The following is a 14916-nucleotide window of genomic DNA, read 5'->3' on the forward strand; positions in this document are numbered from 1 at the left end:
TTGAGCCCAGAGTGTAAGGCACGATTTCCTGGCTGAACAAATCAGCTTAACATCAAGAACAGCTCCTGACTGTCACAGTACTGATGGACGGGCAGGGGTGACAACTCAGATGGACTGATCCTTTCATTCCCCCATCCTCCCAGTGGGATGCAAATACGACGCTGACAGCATTGGACAGAGAGCTACCTCTTCACTGCCACCTCGTCAGAAGCTGATCCCAGGTGCCAGGAAGATGGTGCCATGTTTGCTGATGTGGGGATTCTTCACATTGATCATGGTGTCTGGCTGCGTGACAGGTAAGATGACATGGGGGGGGGGGCTCTTGAGTCTGAGGAAGACTAGAGGATGTTACCTCTCCTGGTCACAGAATTCGAGGGGACAGCCAAGTCAAAAAATTCAGAGGAGATGAATCCTGGGTTCCATCCTTTGTTCATGGCCCCCTGGGGCCCAATTTAATGCCTCAATTGTCCCTAATCTATAAAACAGAGCTTGGAGTTGTGGGCTCTCCCGTCTTTGACAATTAATTCAAAGTCTTTTGACAATTAATTCTGGGAAGAACAGAGTGTGATATTTGGATGTTAGCAGGATGCTAATGAGCAGATTTCTCAAGAAATTTTCTTTTATTACCCAATGGATTTACTTTTCCACTCACCTGTTGGAGAATACAAAAAAGCTACTTGGAATCTAAGACCAGGTTAACATGCTTGAGGTGTCAGTAATGTATATATGTTACCTTGGGATAATTTAAGATTTCACATAAGTTATATGATTTGTTTTTTACTACCTCAGTAAATAATACATAGGAAGCTCCTTACATGTACAATGTTATAGAAATTTTAGAAAATATAAGCACATTCACTTTGAAAACACTACTTCTTATGTCCTGATGGTCCATATGCTTATATATATGTGTGTATAAGTATTTATACACATATGCAAATTTTGAATTTCATTCATCCTTTCAAGTGAGTTTAGTCAAAGATTTTTTTTTTAAGAAATAAGAAACCACCAACTGCTACCTCAAACCACCCTTTCTATCAAGTGTGAATTTTCTAATAATTTCTTCCCTTGCTTACCCAGGAAGACAGATAAGATAGCAGTGTATCACATCATATCATTAATTTCTGGATATATAATAATGCTAACTAGCTGCAGAAAGATGGCTTATGAAGTGAAACATGATGATGCTTATAGTCTTTTTGCTTGTTTGGGGGAAGTGGACAAGATAGGTTGGGCTGTGAACTGATCCAAGTGCAGGAACTTTTTTGGAATTAAAATGGGCATGATTTTTAGAAAGCGTCTATGTGATTTTTGCCTCATTAGGGTCTTTGCCCAGTGGAAGGTCAGTTCCAGCCAGAACAGTCATGTCTTTATAGTTCACCATGTGCTATCACTGGGAAGCACATTTAAAGTACCCTTGAGTAATGACTTGCCATTGATTTATCTGAGGATATGATTGGTCTTGCTGACAGTCAGACACGTGAAAATATCATGTGGATTCTTTCTTTCACTCAGTTCTCAAAAAAACTCTACAGAGGCCTCCTAGTGGCCTAGGAGTTAAGTCTTAGGGCTATCATCACAAGGGCCTGCGTTCAATGCCCAGTCAGGGAGCTAACCCACGTGTGGTGCAGCAGACCTATCCTGTCTTGCCTGCTGCTCCCCTTAGCAGTTTATTTCAGTAAATCCACCTGTTCTGCTTCCCACTCTGTCTCTGGTGAATCCTTTCACCACCACCCCCCCCCCACACACACACCTCTGGCCTACATCCAGTTCTTCCATGTTAAAAAAAAAATCTTAAAAAAAAAAACAAACTACAATACCTGTATTCCTTTTTTCAACACGGTAACAAATACAAAAATGAACAAGACATAATTTAGATCCTTAAGCGATTTATAATGTAGTAAGGGGGAGAAAGGCATAGCTATAATAATCATAATGTCAATTGAAATGTGGTAAGCTTTATGGGAGCATGGGGCTATAGATTTCATTAAAGCCACATGCACACAGAGCCCCCAGGGAGAGGAAAATTTCCTTAAGTTGAGATTCTGAATTGAGAGAATCATAGGATCAAAGACACAGCAGAGCATCAGGTCCACAAGACCACAGTGGCCCTGCCCTAGATGGGGATATGAAGAGCAGATGGGAGTCAAATAAATGACGCAAGGCCTCAGATAGTCAGTTTAAAAATTTTAATTTCACTTGGTAGTCAATAAAAGACTACTAGACAGTAAAGAATACCATTTAGAGTATCTTCTATGTGCCAAATATACGTCTTAATTTTCATAACTGCTTTGCAATGAAGAACCAAACTCAGAAGTCTCCCAGGCAGTGACATTGCTGGAATTCACACTCTTGTCTCTGTGGCTCATGCTCTTTCTGATCATTGCAGATAGGGTCAGAGCTCTATGGAGATGACTGACATAGAGTGGAGAGAGGTTGGGTGCACAGAGAAAACATGTGAATAGCTCATTCAAAAAGCAAATGAGGGGCCTCCCTGGTGGTGCAAGGGGTTAAGATGCAACCTATTAAGCTATCCGCAGCCACTGCAGCACTAGTTCGATCCCCAGCCAGGGAGCTACCCACATGGCGCAGCAGACCTCTCCTGTTGCACCTGCTGCTCTCCTCAGCAGTGAATTTCAGTCAGTCTGCCTGTTCTGTTCCCCACTCTGTCTCTGTCTCTGGTGAATCCTTTCATTCCTCCACACCTCTGGCCTGTATCCCTTGTATGCATAAATAAATCTTTAAAAAAAAAAAAAAAAAGCAAATGAGGATCTGGTGGCCAAAGAGAATGGAATAAGTTTCTGGGATCAAAATATGGCAAAGGAGACACTTCAAGGTAAGAAATAATCTCATCATAGATTCTTTTCCTTCAGAAGGAGTTCAGTCTTTAAACAACACTATTTCTTGGGTGTGAGAGGTCTCTAATGAAGTCAAGCAAATTGTCAACAGATACAATTTCTAGCTGACTCATAATGCAGATTTTCATTCTGAAAATTTCCAAAGCCACCATTTAAAATTATGATGGGCTAGAGGAGATATATTAGTCAACTTGGGCGTGTCAACACTCTATATTACTAGGTTCTGGGATGTGGTTAAAAAGAGAATTCTCCTGATGTTACCAACAAAGCAGGTTATTAAAGTTACCTTCCTCAGAATTGTGGAAATTCTGAGAGTTTATCTGTGCCTTGATCATCTTTCTTTCATTCTAGGAATTCTGTGATCAAATCTTCATCCCCTAGACTAAAAAAAAAGTGGAAACCCATTAAGATGATATTTTTGTCTTATTATCCCTTCTTGTAAAGACTACTACCCACACGGGAATTTCCCATCTTCATATTTGTCACTAAAACACAAAATGTTTAACTCTCCACATTTAATCACTGAATTTCTCTGGGTCCCAAACTATTATTAGTACTGTTACCTTACTTATCTTCAGGATATATTTTGGAGAGATAGGGCTTTAGTCAATATAGGGAGTTTACCAAACAAAAAGGAACTACTATAATACAGTCACATGAAAGTGGCTGCTATAACATGTCCTAAATAGGTGGTGCTCAATTTCAGATTTGAGAAAGCTGAGGCACAAAAAGAAGTGACTTCATTAGTGTATCCATTTGAGACACTTACAAAGAGTTGTTAATGTGCCCCACAAAGCCTCCATGTGAACCCATCTCAGGGAGGTTTTTGGCCAACGCTTTGAATATTCTGGATACTTTTGTGGAAGTTGTTGTTGAAATCAGTCCTATAATTGCTAGAATCACCTTAGGTCCGGATGTCCCTTCACATAGCAGCCATTCGAGTTCATTTCCCTGTTTCTCTATTACACAGTGCTCAATAGAAATGTCAAAAACAGAGTCACCCCAGGGAAGTAGGACAGGTCACCTGAAGTCAATGGAGAGAAGAATTAGGGAAAAAATTGAGCTTTGCAGGGAGCGGAAAGTGGGTCAAGCCACCTCCTATTGAGCATTATTGGAGATCCCCTTCCAGTTCTCTCCACGTTAAGAATTCTGAAAAGAAGTTCTGCTTTAAAAATCACTTTCAAGATAGAGTACTTCAGGATGAAAAGGTTTCCAAATTGCAGACATACACAACAGGGCCTGGGCTGAGAGACCTTTGCGTGTTTAAGTACCAAAGGCTGACATCTCACTGTTGGTTATTTCCACTCTTACAAGGTACTCCACGCACTCACACATAGCCTGCTGTTGTCATGATTGTTGCAGTTTTAAATGTCAAGGCAAAAACATCACTATCTATTAGTGAGGCTCTGCTGCCTGCTAGCATAGGGATTTTTTGCCCTCAAAGGAGTTACTTATTTTTTGCAGAGAGGTCTTAAATAAGATTCTCTCTCTTTTTTATCCCAAGTTCTTCCCTGTGAGAAAAGGAAAAGAGCTCTTAATTCAATTAATTGCTTCAAAAAGTTATAAACCCTCCATCCCTGAATATGTTCAAGTAGAAACTATCTGGTTATTTTTCAGGGGTGCAAGAGAGGGTGCCCATCCTGGCTGGGAAGAGGGACAGGTGGCATTCTGGGCTCCTTCTAACTTATCCCTTCTGATTTTCCTCTCCTGCCTTCCAACCTCTATTTATTTCCCTCCCCAGAAAATGAAATTGGGGATATGTAATTGTCATACTTTTCAAATCCAACGAGCAGCCAGATCTGATACCATGTGGATTCTCAGGTTGAGGAGAGAAAGCAAGATCCTGCCCAAAGTCTGCTCCCTTTCCTCAAACTCTGGGTAACAGTGAGAAACAGAAAAGCAAGGAGCATTTGAGTGGGAAGTTGACTGAGACTGGGAGAGGAGAAATCAGTGAAAAGATAAAACATGAACCGTGGGTTTGTATGTGTTTGGGGAGCTTCCAATAGCCAAACATTTGTAGTGAAGAATTACTCCACCCTTTCCTCTGCACAGCCATGGATTCTTTCTCTGGAAGGGTTTAAGTAGAGCCTAAATGAAATTTTGTCAAAAGTGGTGCAAAGATTTTCCAAACCAGGCAGGAGACTGCAGTGCTCACCTCTAATCCCTCTGAACTTAGACTCTATGATCCCTTCTCTCTGGGCTGACAATCCATGCACCCTGGCACCATAGTTTTGACCCACCCAGAGACACACTCATCCTTCTTGGTAGCTCTAAACTCTCTGAGACGCTCCTCGCTCATTCAGATCTTTGTCTAGGCAAGTATCCGGTGCACATAGCATGCCTTCACCTCTGTGTCTTCCTCTTTGGTCATCCTTTCTAATAATTTCTTCAGGAAGTTCTGCTGAGATGAAGTCATCACCCAAGATAGCACTGGGGGTAGCAGAAGAAATGTCCTAAAGAACCTCACTATCTAAAGATAAACCCCATTTATCATTCCTATACACAAAGCCTGAGTTTCTCACTAGGAAGAACAGTGTGCTACCAAGAAGCCACTGAATTTGGGGGTTCTTAATTTTTTTTGAATGGTGAATCTTTGAGAAAACTTGATGAGATCTGCTGTCTCCTTGGAAAAATATATATACACAATATTTTGAGTATAATTCCCATGGTTATTGCCTCCCAGAAAACCAGGGGTCCTGATATAACCCCTTACTATGTTCTCTAATATTTTTAATACCCATATTCATGAAAAGTGAGAATGAAACACAGTAAGTATTCTCCCACATGAGGAAGCTATAGTTGGCTTGGCAAGGGCACCCAACAAGCCTGAATGTCTAGAGGAGACTTTCTTTAGAGAGCAAGAAAAAGGACTGAAGACAAATCAAGGAAAAATAGCAGAGCCAGGACTAGAATCCAGGCCTCTTAAATTCCAGTCCAATAGTTCCTGTATGTCTTCACATGGCTTCTGGGTGACATATATTCACCCATCTGTCCATGTGTTAGTATTACTGAGATGAAAAAGGTGACAGTCCTTGCCCTCAAACCACTCACGGTTCATTAGTGGAGATGAAACAGCTGCTGAGCAATTCCTATCTTGAACACTGCCAAGGAAGACAACAGTGTTTGCCAATGAGTCAACTACCCAAAACCAAATCCCCCACCAGGGCTTCAAGTAAATCATGCATTTAGGGGAAAGCAATAATATAATCATCCCTAAGTATTTTAGGTATTTTCCACTCTAAAGTTACTCAGATCATTTTTGGCCATTTGTGTGGTTTTAAGGTTACTCTAGGATTTGCATCTATCAATAAGAGAACACACTGTCCCACTGGGAAATCTATTTAGAGTACTGGCTCCCAGCACCGATGGGGGTGCTTTACAAAATGATGTCCAAGCCCCATCCAAGATCATTTAAGACTAATTAAGTCAGATATTTTGGGGACAAGAGCCAGACATAATAATAAATTTTCTTTTTTAAGTTCCTCAAATGATTCAAGCTGCAGTTAGGACTGAATTCACCACTTTGGAAAGCCAGGATAATGATTCCCATAGTTGGTCTGATTCCATGGTTTCTTTTTTTATTCACTAAGAATAGGTGCTCTAGCACAGACCATCCAAACACTCGTGTGTCTACAAATCACCTGGGGATCTTGTTATGAAGCAGATTCTGAGTCAGGATGTCCAGGGTGGGAGCTGAGATTCTGGGTTAAACGGACCCTTCTAGAAGACCCATCTTGTTGTGCATGGACCCCATTCTGAGTAGCAAGGCTATCTTGTGAGAGAAGAACACAAGCTACATCTAACCTCACAGATCTTACAACTAAAATGGGGAAATCAATCTGGGAAAGACACAAGACCAAACATTGCAAGGTAGTACATGGCGAAGTTGATGCATGCCATGGTCACCAGAATCCAGAGAGTATTATGCTTCCTGTAGTGTTTGGAAAGACTCTCAGAGAAGGTAACCCTGGGACAAACTGACTTGGAACTTGTGCTTCAGACTAATAGGTAATGGGTTGGAGGAGAGTATTTTCTCATGATTTTGCTAATAATGATATATTGGTCATTCTCCACGAGTAACTGAAAGCGGAGGAGCTTACCAGGCCAATGAATTAGTGATCCATATTTCATATGTATTTCATATCATATATAAATATATTATAAATATCATTTATATTATAAATAGATATGATATGCTATACATTATAAATGATATCACATGTATGCTATATATATGTGATAACAACATACATCATTACGATATACATGAAATATATAAGTATTTTTGCATGGGTGCTGAGCAAAATAAAGCTTAAATAGCTGTGGTTTTTTGATACAAACTAATACTTCCACTCAGACAAAAAATATTTCAGTGCTCCTTATCTCACTTCAATCCTCTGGTGTCTACAAATGTCACTGGTGTCTGGTAAACTTCCTTCAAATGATGGATTGCTGGATTACCATCACCAGTCCCACTTGACACCTCTAGGTAATAAAGAAGTCCAATGTCTACATCCAAATTTTGTCTCTGACTTAGCCCCAGCTGACAACATACCACCCGACTGGAGTCCTGGGCTTTCCTTCCAATAGCCTCATCTATGCCCCTTCCCGCTCACTTCGTGGGACTTTTGTTCAGCAGCTATGCCCGCAGCGCTGAACCATGGCCAGCTTCCTGCCCACAAGAGGATTTCATGCAGCAGAAAAACTCTGACACCAAAGTGTGGGTGGCACGGATGGGAAGAGACCAGAAGGTCACCAGGCCAGGAGGAAATGGAGGTTGGGTGACGGTATGAGCACAGCTCTGAGCGTCCAGCAGATCTGCCCCACACTTGAAGGTGTGAAAGCAGGTGTGCTTTCTGGGTGCTTCCGTTTTTTTTCTGAGGTTCTCTATCCTCCTCATGCCAAAAGCAGTGAAAGAGGGAGTGTCTATTAGGAGACTAATAGTAGTTGAATACTTTTTCCCAAAAGATAAAACGCAGTATGCTTCCGCAGAGTATTTGTTCTGCAGAATGAAAAGGAAGTTCTAAGGAGGTGATTATTTCTTTTACCCTAGAGTGAAACTAAACTAGTCTCCAGTAGGCTCTGATCTCCTATAGTAAAAAAGACGAGTTATAGGTGAAGCCAGAAACTGGAAAACAGACAGCTGGTTGAGGCAGGCCCGTGTGTGAACACTGATACCAATACCCATTTTTTCCACTCAGGTTCATCAGCTTTCAGCCTTGTTCCAAGAAGCATTCTAAAGACCAATGACAATAAGAAGGGCTAATATTCGTGACTGACACGCTACCTTTCAGGTGTTTTGTGAAAACATAGTGTTACTTGGTTAATCCTCGGAACCTAAAATGAGGCTTAATAAAATATCCATTTTACACCCTGCAAAGGGAGGATCCCAGGGGTGAAATCAGTTGCCCAAGATAAAATCAGCAGGAAGGAGCTAAGGTTTAAGAAGTCTCATTCCTGACTTGCCTTCTTTACTGTTCTTCTAAACTGCTGCCAGGTTAATCACAAAGTTTATATTTGCACTGAAGTAAGCATGCTATGAAGTGTGGCCGCAGTAGCCGTGCTGTGTTTCAGTGAATGTGCCTTTGCCTCCAGAAGGCAAACCCCAATGCCCCGTGGTAGCCCCTTCATTTACTTGAGGGACATATCTCATAGGGCCCCTTCAGTCCTTGGAGACATAAATTCTCTGAATCCTACTGTTCCCCGCCCCCAACCCCCAGCACTCCCTCACCACTCCCTCCTTCCCCCAAGAGCAGCTTGGTGTACCTTTCTTTCTTGGTGTATCTTTCCTCTGATTCAAGGATAACACTTTGGTCAGCTGCGTCTGCCCCAGCCGCCCACAAAACAGAGGAAATTCTGAGCACCCCAGGGTATGAGTCAACCCCACCATGTTCAGGAATTGCCATCTGCCCACAGAATCACCCACTCGTTTCTATTTGGAACCAAAATAGATACTCCTTCAGAAGCCTCACTATTCTCTGAACTCTCAGCAACAAAAAACAAAGCCAGGGATGGGTGTGTGCCTCTAAGGTGTGATGGTATGAAGTTTTTTGGGATGAAGATGTTTCTGTTAAGGTGAAGCGCACAGAGTATAGGTGTAGCTAGTAGCAGAGGGGAGCGATGGGGCAGTAGGGGACCATCTTGCTTGTGGCAGGACACTCACAGATTCATTCATGCCTGTGTTTATTCATTCATTCAGCAAATGTTAATTGAGCAACTACTATGTCACATACACGGTTAGGCAGGACTGCAAGCCAGCCTGTGGCTTCTGAGAGCTGACCAACCAGCAAGAGAAAAATAGTTCGCACAAGTAATGACAAACAAGACAAATACTAAGATGGAAATCTAAAGAAAGACAGGATGGTACACACGGCTAGGTCTTTCTTCTTACTGCAAGATCCTGCTCATCTTCAGTCAGTGTCTGTGTTATATTTACATGAATGTTTGCGCTAGAGAGCATTGTTTTCTCTTTATTGATTACTTAATTACTAAAATTATTAGAGCCAAACACCACAGATTTTAAATTAGAATAATATAGACAGTAGGTGTACAGAAGCTCTTTTCTTTTCTGAATTCTTTTACTGAAGAAATTCCTTCATAGAGAAAACGGGAACATTTCAGTATCAAAGCTGTTTGGTTGCTCACACAGCTCCTGAGAAGCACCCTTTACAAACAGTTCTGACCAATGGCCACATCCCTACTGTGTGCTCGCCCAAGCATGCGTGGGTTGGGGAGGGGGCATGCCTCAGTCTCAAGCGTTCAGAACCTCTCTAGGGAAAGAATTTAGTCCAGTTTTCATTACATTATGTACCTAAAAGGAAAGCAACACTGTTTCTTAAAAAATATCTATATTATACATATACGCTTTCATGAAAAGTGCCCTGTGCAGCAATTTGGCCCATCTCCCCATCTCCCCATAGAAAGATGAGTTTATTGTGATACCAAGTAAAGGTCAAAGGCATCATTTCTAAGGGTTGTATCTGAAGTCCCCAAAACATAAGCTGACGTCAGCTCCTTCCTGTTTTGGAGCTCTGAGATTTTCCCGGGAGTTTTGGGGGTAATGACTTTACACGAAGCTGCACACCTGACAGCTCTCCCGGCTGTGGCCACGCTGCGGTGGCTTCCCCTCTGCTGAAACCGGGCAGTCGCCAAACCCAGTGCATCACCCTGTGGTATCTGCTTCCGGCCCCTGTGGTGACACCTCTGTTCAGAGCCTAAATTAGAATAAAAGTCTCTTTATGAAGAGAAAAGTCCTTATTTTAAGTGGAAAGCAAAACAAACAACTACCAAAATAAAACCCTTCTTAAAATAAAAGGGCAGTTTCCTCAGACATCCTGCTAACACCCAGGAGAACAGAGAGACCACAAAGGGTTAGTATTTCAGTTCTCAGTGTTCAATCATTTGTCATTTATTTCACTTTTGGCTTTCACTGCTTTTCACTCAGTATGCCATTAGTTTCACTTTCCCTCTCCCAGAGTTTCTTGAGTTTTTATCCCCTGACCCGAGTTCACAGTGGGCCAGAGGAGCAGGGGGTGACAACGGCCCTGCCACCTCAGCATCCTGCCCTCCTCACTGGACAGTAATTGCAGCTGTGGAAACGTTTCATGGGTCTAGCAGGCACCGAGCTGTCTACACTATTAGCTCATGGAATCCTCACAAGCATCCCCATTCCATTTTACAGATGAGCAGACTGCAGTAATTCACGTGCCCAAGTAAGTGACAGTGTTCTATCAGCTCCATTCTTATATGGGGGAGCAAGCTGTGGCAGGTATCATTGATTCCCATGGGCTTTTCAGGCAAACCACAACCTTTCATTTTGTCATCCTTTGATCCATCCCCAAGTTAATCTCCCCTGGAAGCAAGTTTCATGATGCCTTTTCTCTCATCAAAGAGCTCAAGTTTTTTCCCATTGCCTGATGAAACATATCACCCTTTTCTCACCTGGCATCCCAAATTCTTTTTAACCTGGACAGCCCACATGTCCTCTGCATGTAGGACACCCCCAGCTCCATGCACCCCAGCCTTCACGTTTCCTATCTTGCAAAGGCAACTTCCTCCAGCTTTACTGGAAGAATTTTCTATGTATCACATGCCTACTTGGAAGTCTCTCCAAGTGGAAGAATCTTGGGAGAGCAAAAAGATCTGAGGAATTAGGGAGTCTACAGATTTGGATTCAGATCCTAGCTTGGACTTGTGTGACTCTCCTTTCAAGCAAGCATTGGGTGCTCCGCTCTGCAAGGTGATATGAATCTAATGGAGCCAGTGTGTAAAAATACTGTCTGGAATTGCAGAGGAATGCCACAAAACAACAAAGAGAAAGTTCCAGAAGATTTCCTAGGGAGAAATGATAAGGTAGGCCTGCAGGACAAACAGGAGTCAAAAAGATGTGAGACAGCATGAGTGAGTCTGAAGAAAAAGACAAGTGAGTTGCAACAGCTGTACAAATCCCACCAGGGTGAGAGTTCAGTCGTGCTGTGAGAGGGAGATTTCAGGGTGGGCATAAGCGTTGTTGTAGAACCTTGCCACACACCAGGTTCTGTATCTTGAGGGGAGCAGAATACGGATGGGTCTTTAGTAAGGGAAGAACATGATGTCATGAGAGTCAGCACTGGCTGCAATATGAACATTGGGTAGGAGGGCGGGAGGGTCAGACCCCAAAGGGACTGAATAACCTAGGCGAGGGTTGATGGTAGGCCCTGCGTGGGGCTCAGTTGCTATCAATTTAAAATAGGAATAAAATACTCCACAGGGTGGCTATAAATCTACATAAGACAAATTACCTAAAGTAATCAGGATACAGTAGGTGCTCAATAAATGGGTCTTGGCAGGTTTCTTACTCTCATAGCCAAAGGCCCAATAGACCCTTCCACTTAGAAATCTCACAGATTCCTCAAATTTGAAATATCCATAATTGTCCCCATGGTGCCTGCGCTTTCTCCTCTATTTCTTGTTTCAATGACTGGACGAACCATCCAGCCAGCTACTTGGAAAACCTGGGCAAAATCCTCATTCTTTTCCTTTCACTCTTCCCATGCATCCAAACAAGTGTCCACATCTGGACATTCCATTGTTTATAATATCTTAACATTAGCAACTTCACTCCCTAATTTCTCTTATCACCCCCGCTGAAATGCCCAAGAAAGCCTCCCACACCACGGGAGACTCGGGATAAGGGCAGTGGGCGGTCAGAGGCTTACAGTGGCTACCAGAACAGGATGCCAGCAAGGCACACAGGGAGAGAAGATGGCTTGTGGTTGTGGTAAGCATCTACCCCCAATGAAGCCGAGCAAACTGAGGGGGATGACCCAGTTAGTAGGTACTTACCCATGCACTTATGCCTGCAGGACATGATCCCAAAAATGGCCCACACAATGAAACAAAAATAACAGGATTTATTTACACAGGAAGTGAGAGAAACAGAGACGAGAGAAAAAAAGAATTTGCAGGCAGGCATGTGGCCAATGCCATCTGTCCTATACCCTGGACAGCATCCACTTAGCAGAGACCCAAGTCCAAGTGAAAGCCACATGTGGCAACCTGGTGACTTCTCCACAGACACTCCGCCTCACCAGTGGTCTAACTGCCAAAAGTCCCAGCAGCTTAACTGCTTAAAAGCCCCAGGAGTTTAACTGCCCAAAAGTCTCACCCGCACCCCTGTTTTCCGTCAACCCCTGCTCAGGGGGTGGAGTCTGGTAAGCTCCACCTTCTGCCATCAAGGTGGCTATGAGCTCCATCCACTGGCTTGGAGATTGCTCCTCACTGTTCCTCTTACAGTTCCTCTGCTTCCAATATTTATGCTCATAATTTTTAAAAGAACCATCTGTATTTCTGTATTCTCCAGAGGCCAGAACAATTAGACACAAAGGGAAAGACATAGAGACATATAACATATGGACACAGAGACAATCCCTTTTTTTGTTTTTATTTATTTATTTCATTTAACCTACAAGGAATATCTTGTGTAACTGCAGTTTTTCTCATCTCTGCAAAGACAAATCACTTTCTCCCTGCTTCCTTAAGAAGACAAACCTGGGGGCCTCCCTGGTGGGGCAAGGGGTTAAGCACTGCACTATGAAGCAATCTGCAACCTCTGTAGTGCTAGTTTGATCCCCGGCCAGCCAGGGAGAAACCCACATGGCGAGGCAGACCTCTCCTGTCTCGCCTGCTGCTCCCCTCAGCAGTGTGTTTCAGTCAGTCTGCCTGTTCTGTTTCCCACTCTGTCTCTGGTGAATCCTCTCACCCCCTGCATCTCTGGCCTGTACCCCAGCTCTTGTATGCATAAATAAATAAATCTTTATTAAAAAAAAAAGACAAACCTTAGATTTCTAAGGCTAGATATTTTTAAATCACCACCTGATGGACAGGCAGCTCTATTCACATTGTAGTCAGGCTATTCACCTGAACCACACATGTACCCTCCAAAACCAGTCTGCAAAGAGACAAAAAGGAAAAATCAAACACGGACCCATATTTTAAAAATCTGCACAAATTGCTGTAAAAATTAAAAGCTAAATTCATCACTAAGTTTGTTCCATGAAGTCAAAATCAAATTCCCAAAGCTGGGGAGTGATGACAGCAGATGCCATGTGTTTTCAATGCCACCCTATACACCTTAGATTATGGAAGGAGGAAAAAAACATTGTTAGCGAAATTACCAAGGAAGACTTATTCATTATCTCAGGGTTTCCACCAGGAAGTTAATTCTGAGTTTATCTGCAACAGAAGCTGAAAGAGAAAAAAAAATTAAGTTTTCATCTTTTTCTGAAACAAATATCTCAGGTCTTCGACAGGTTCACCTTCTACCATCAAGTTGGCTATGAGCTTCACCCACTGGCATGGTTGCTCCTCATTGCTCCTCTTACAATGTCAGGCGGCGTCTGGCCATGTGCCTGCCTGTAAATTCCCCCACCCCTCCTGTTTCTCACTCTGTGTGTAAATAAATCCTGTTATTGTTGTTTCACACTGTGTCTTATTTTGGGTCATGACCTGGAGTCATAAGCACACAGGTGAGAACACACCAACTGGGCCATTCCCCCTGGTTTGCTCAGGCTCATCATCAGGCTGCCAGATCCAAGTCCTGGCTTCACCACCTATTAGTGATGACTCTGGGAAGGTTGCCAGCCCTTTTGGAGCCACACTTCTGTCATCTATAAAATAGAGATGCCAGGATTACTTATCTAATAAGTAATTATTAAATCATTCTTATTTAAAATTATATGTCAGCAGATTGATGGAGAGGACCTCTAAGCCCGTCAGTCCTGATATTCTATGGTTTAATAAACACTTGCCCAATGGCAGAGGGGAAAACATCTCTTCAACACCATGCTGACTAAACCATATAACCTCCCACCTGGTGGACAGCAAGTTCCCTACCTGCATCCTGTGGGTTTGTACACAAGACTGAAAGTGTTGGTTCAAGCCAAAGAAGGAAGTAGATCTAGTTCACGCTATAATTACCACATCCTTGAGTTCCATTTGTTGCTTTTTAGTACAAAGCAATTCCTAGTGAATCATGGCAACAGATCTTAAGCTCTCATGTCCTTGGAAAATTCAGTACCTTGGATGTAAATTCTGGAAGTTCAATATTAATGCACATTGTAGGATCTTCCCTGTGGTCAATACCTACTTTGAGGTGACCATTGACAACAACACTTAATGAAATGATCAGAGACTATGATTTTGTGTGTTTACAAAAATTTATGTGAGGGCCTCCCTGGTGGTGCAAGGGGTTAAGTCTTAGCACTATTAAGCTATCACCAGCCACTGCACATGAGTTCCATCACCAGCTAGGCAGTTAACCCACATGGTGCAGCACACCTCTCCTGTCTGACCCACTGCCACCCTCAGCAGTGTATTTCAATAGATCTGCCTGTTCTGCTCCCCACTCTGTCTCTGGTGAATCCTCTCACCCCCACCACCTGCACCTCTGGCCTACACCCCAGTTCTTGTATAAATAAATAAATAAATAAATAAATAAATAAATAAATAAATAAATAAATTTTTGTGAGGCTGGATAGTGTGGAGCCCTTACTTCAAAAACATTGGGGGTAAGGAGAGG

At 42.7% G+C, this 14916-nt stretch overlaps 1 protein-coding gene across 1 annotated transcript in view; it reads left to right on the forward strand.

The window, feature by feature from the left end:
* Window positions 1-232: 232 nt before the first annotated feature.
* The window catches only part of IL2RA (interleukin 2 receptor subunit alpha), a gene marked incomplete at both ends in the record, with an annotated part of 48549 nt that continues 33865 nt past the window's right edge, over window positions 233-14916 (forward strand). Inside the window, one exon of the mRNA XM_084254019.1 lies at window positions 233-296. Within this exon, the coding sequence (XP_084110145.1) occupies window positions 233-296 (64 nt within the window). The remainder of the gene's footprint in view (window positions 297-14916) is intronic.

The sequence above is a fragment of the Talpa europaea genome (assembly GCF_964194135.1).
Source record: "Talpa europaea genome assembly, chromosome: 14".
In the NCBI taxonomy this organism is placed as follows: Eukaryota; Metazoa; Chordata; class Mammalia; order Eulipotyphla; family Talpidae; genus Talpa; species Talpa europaea.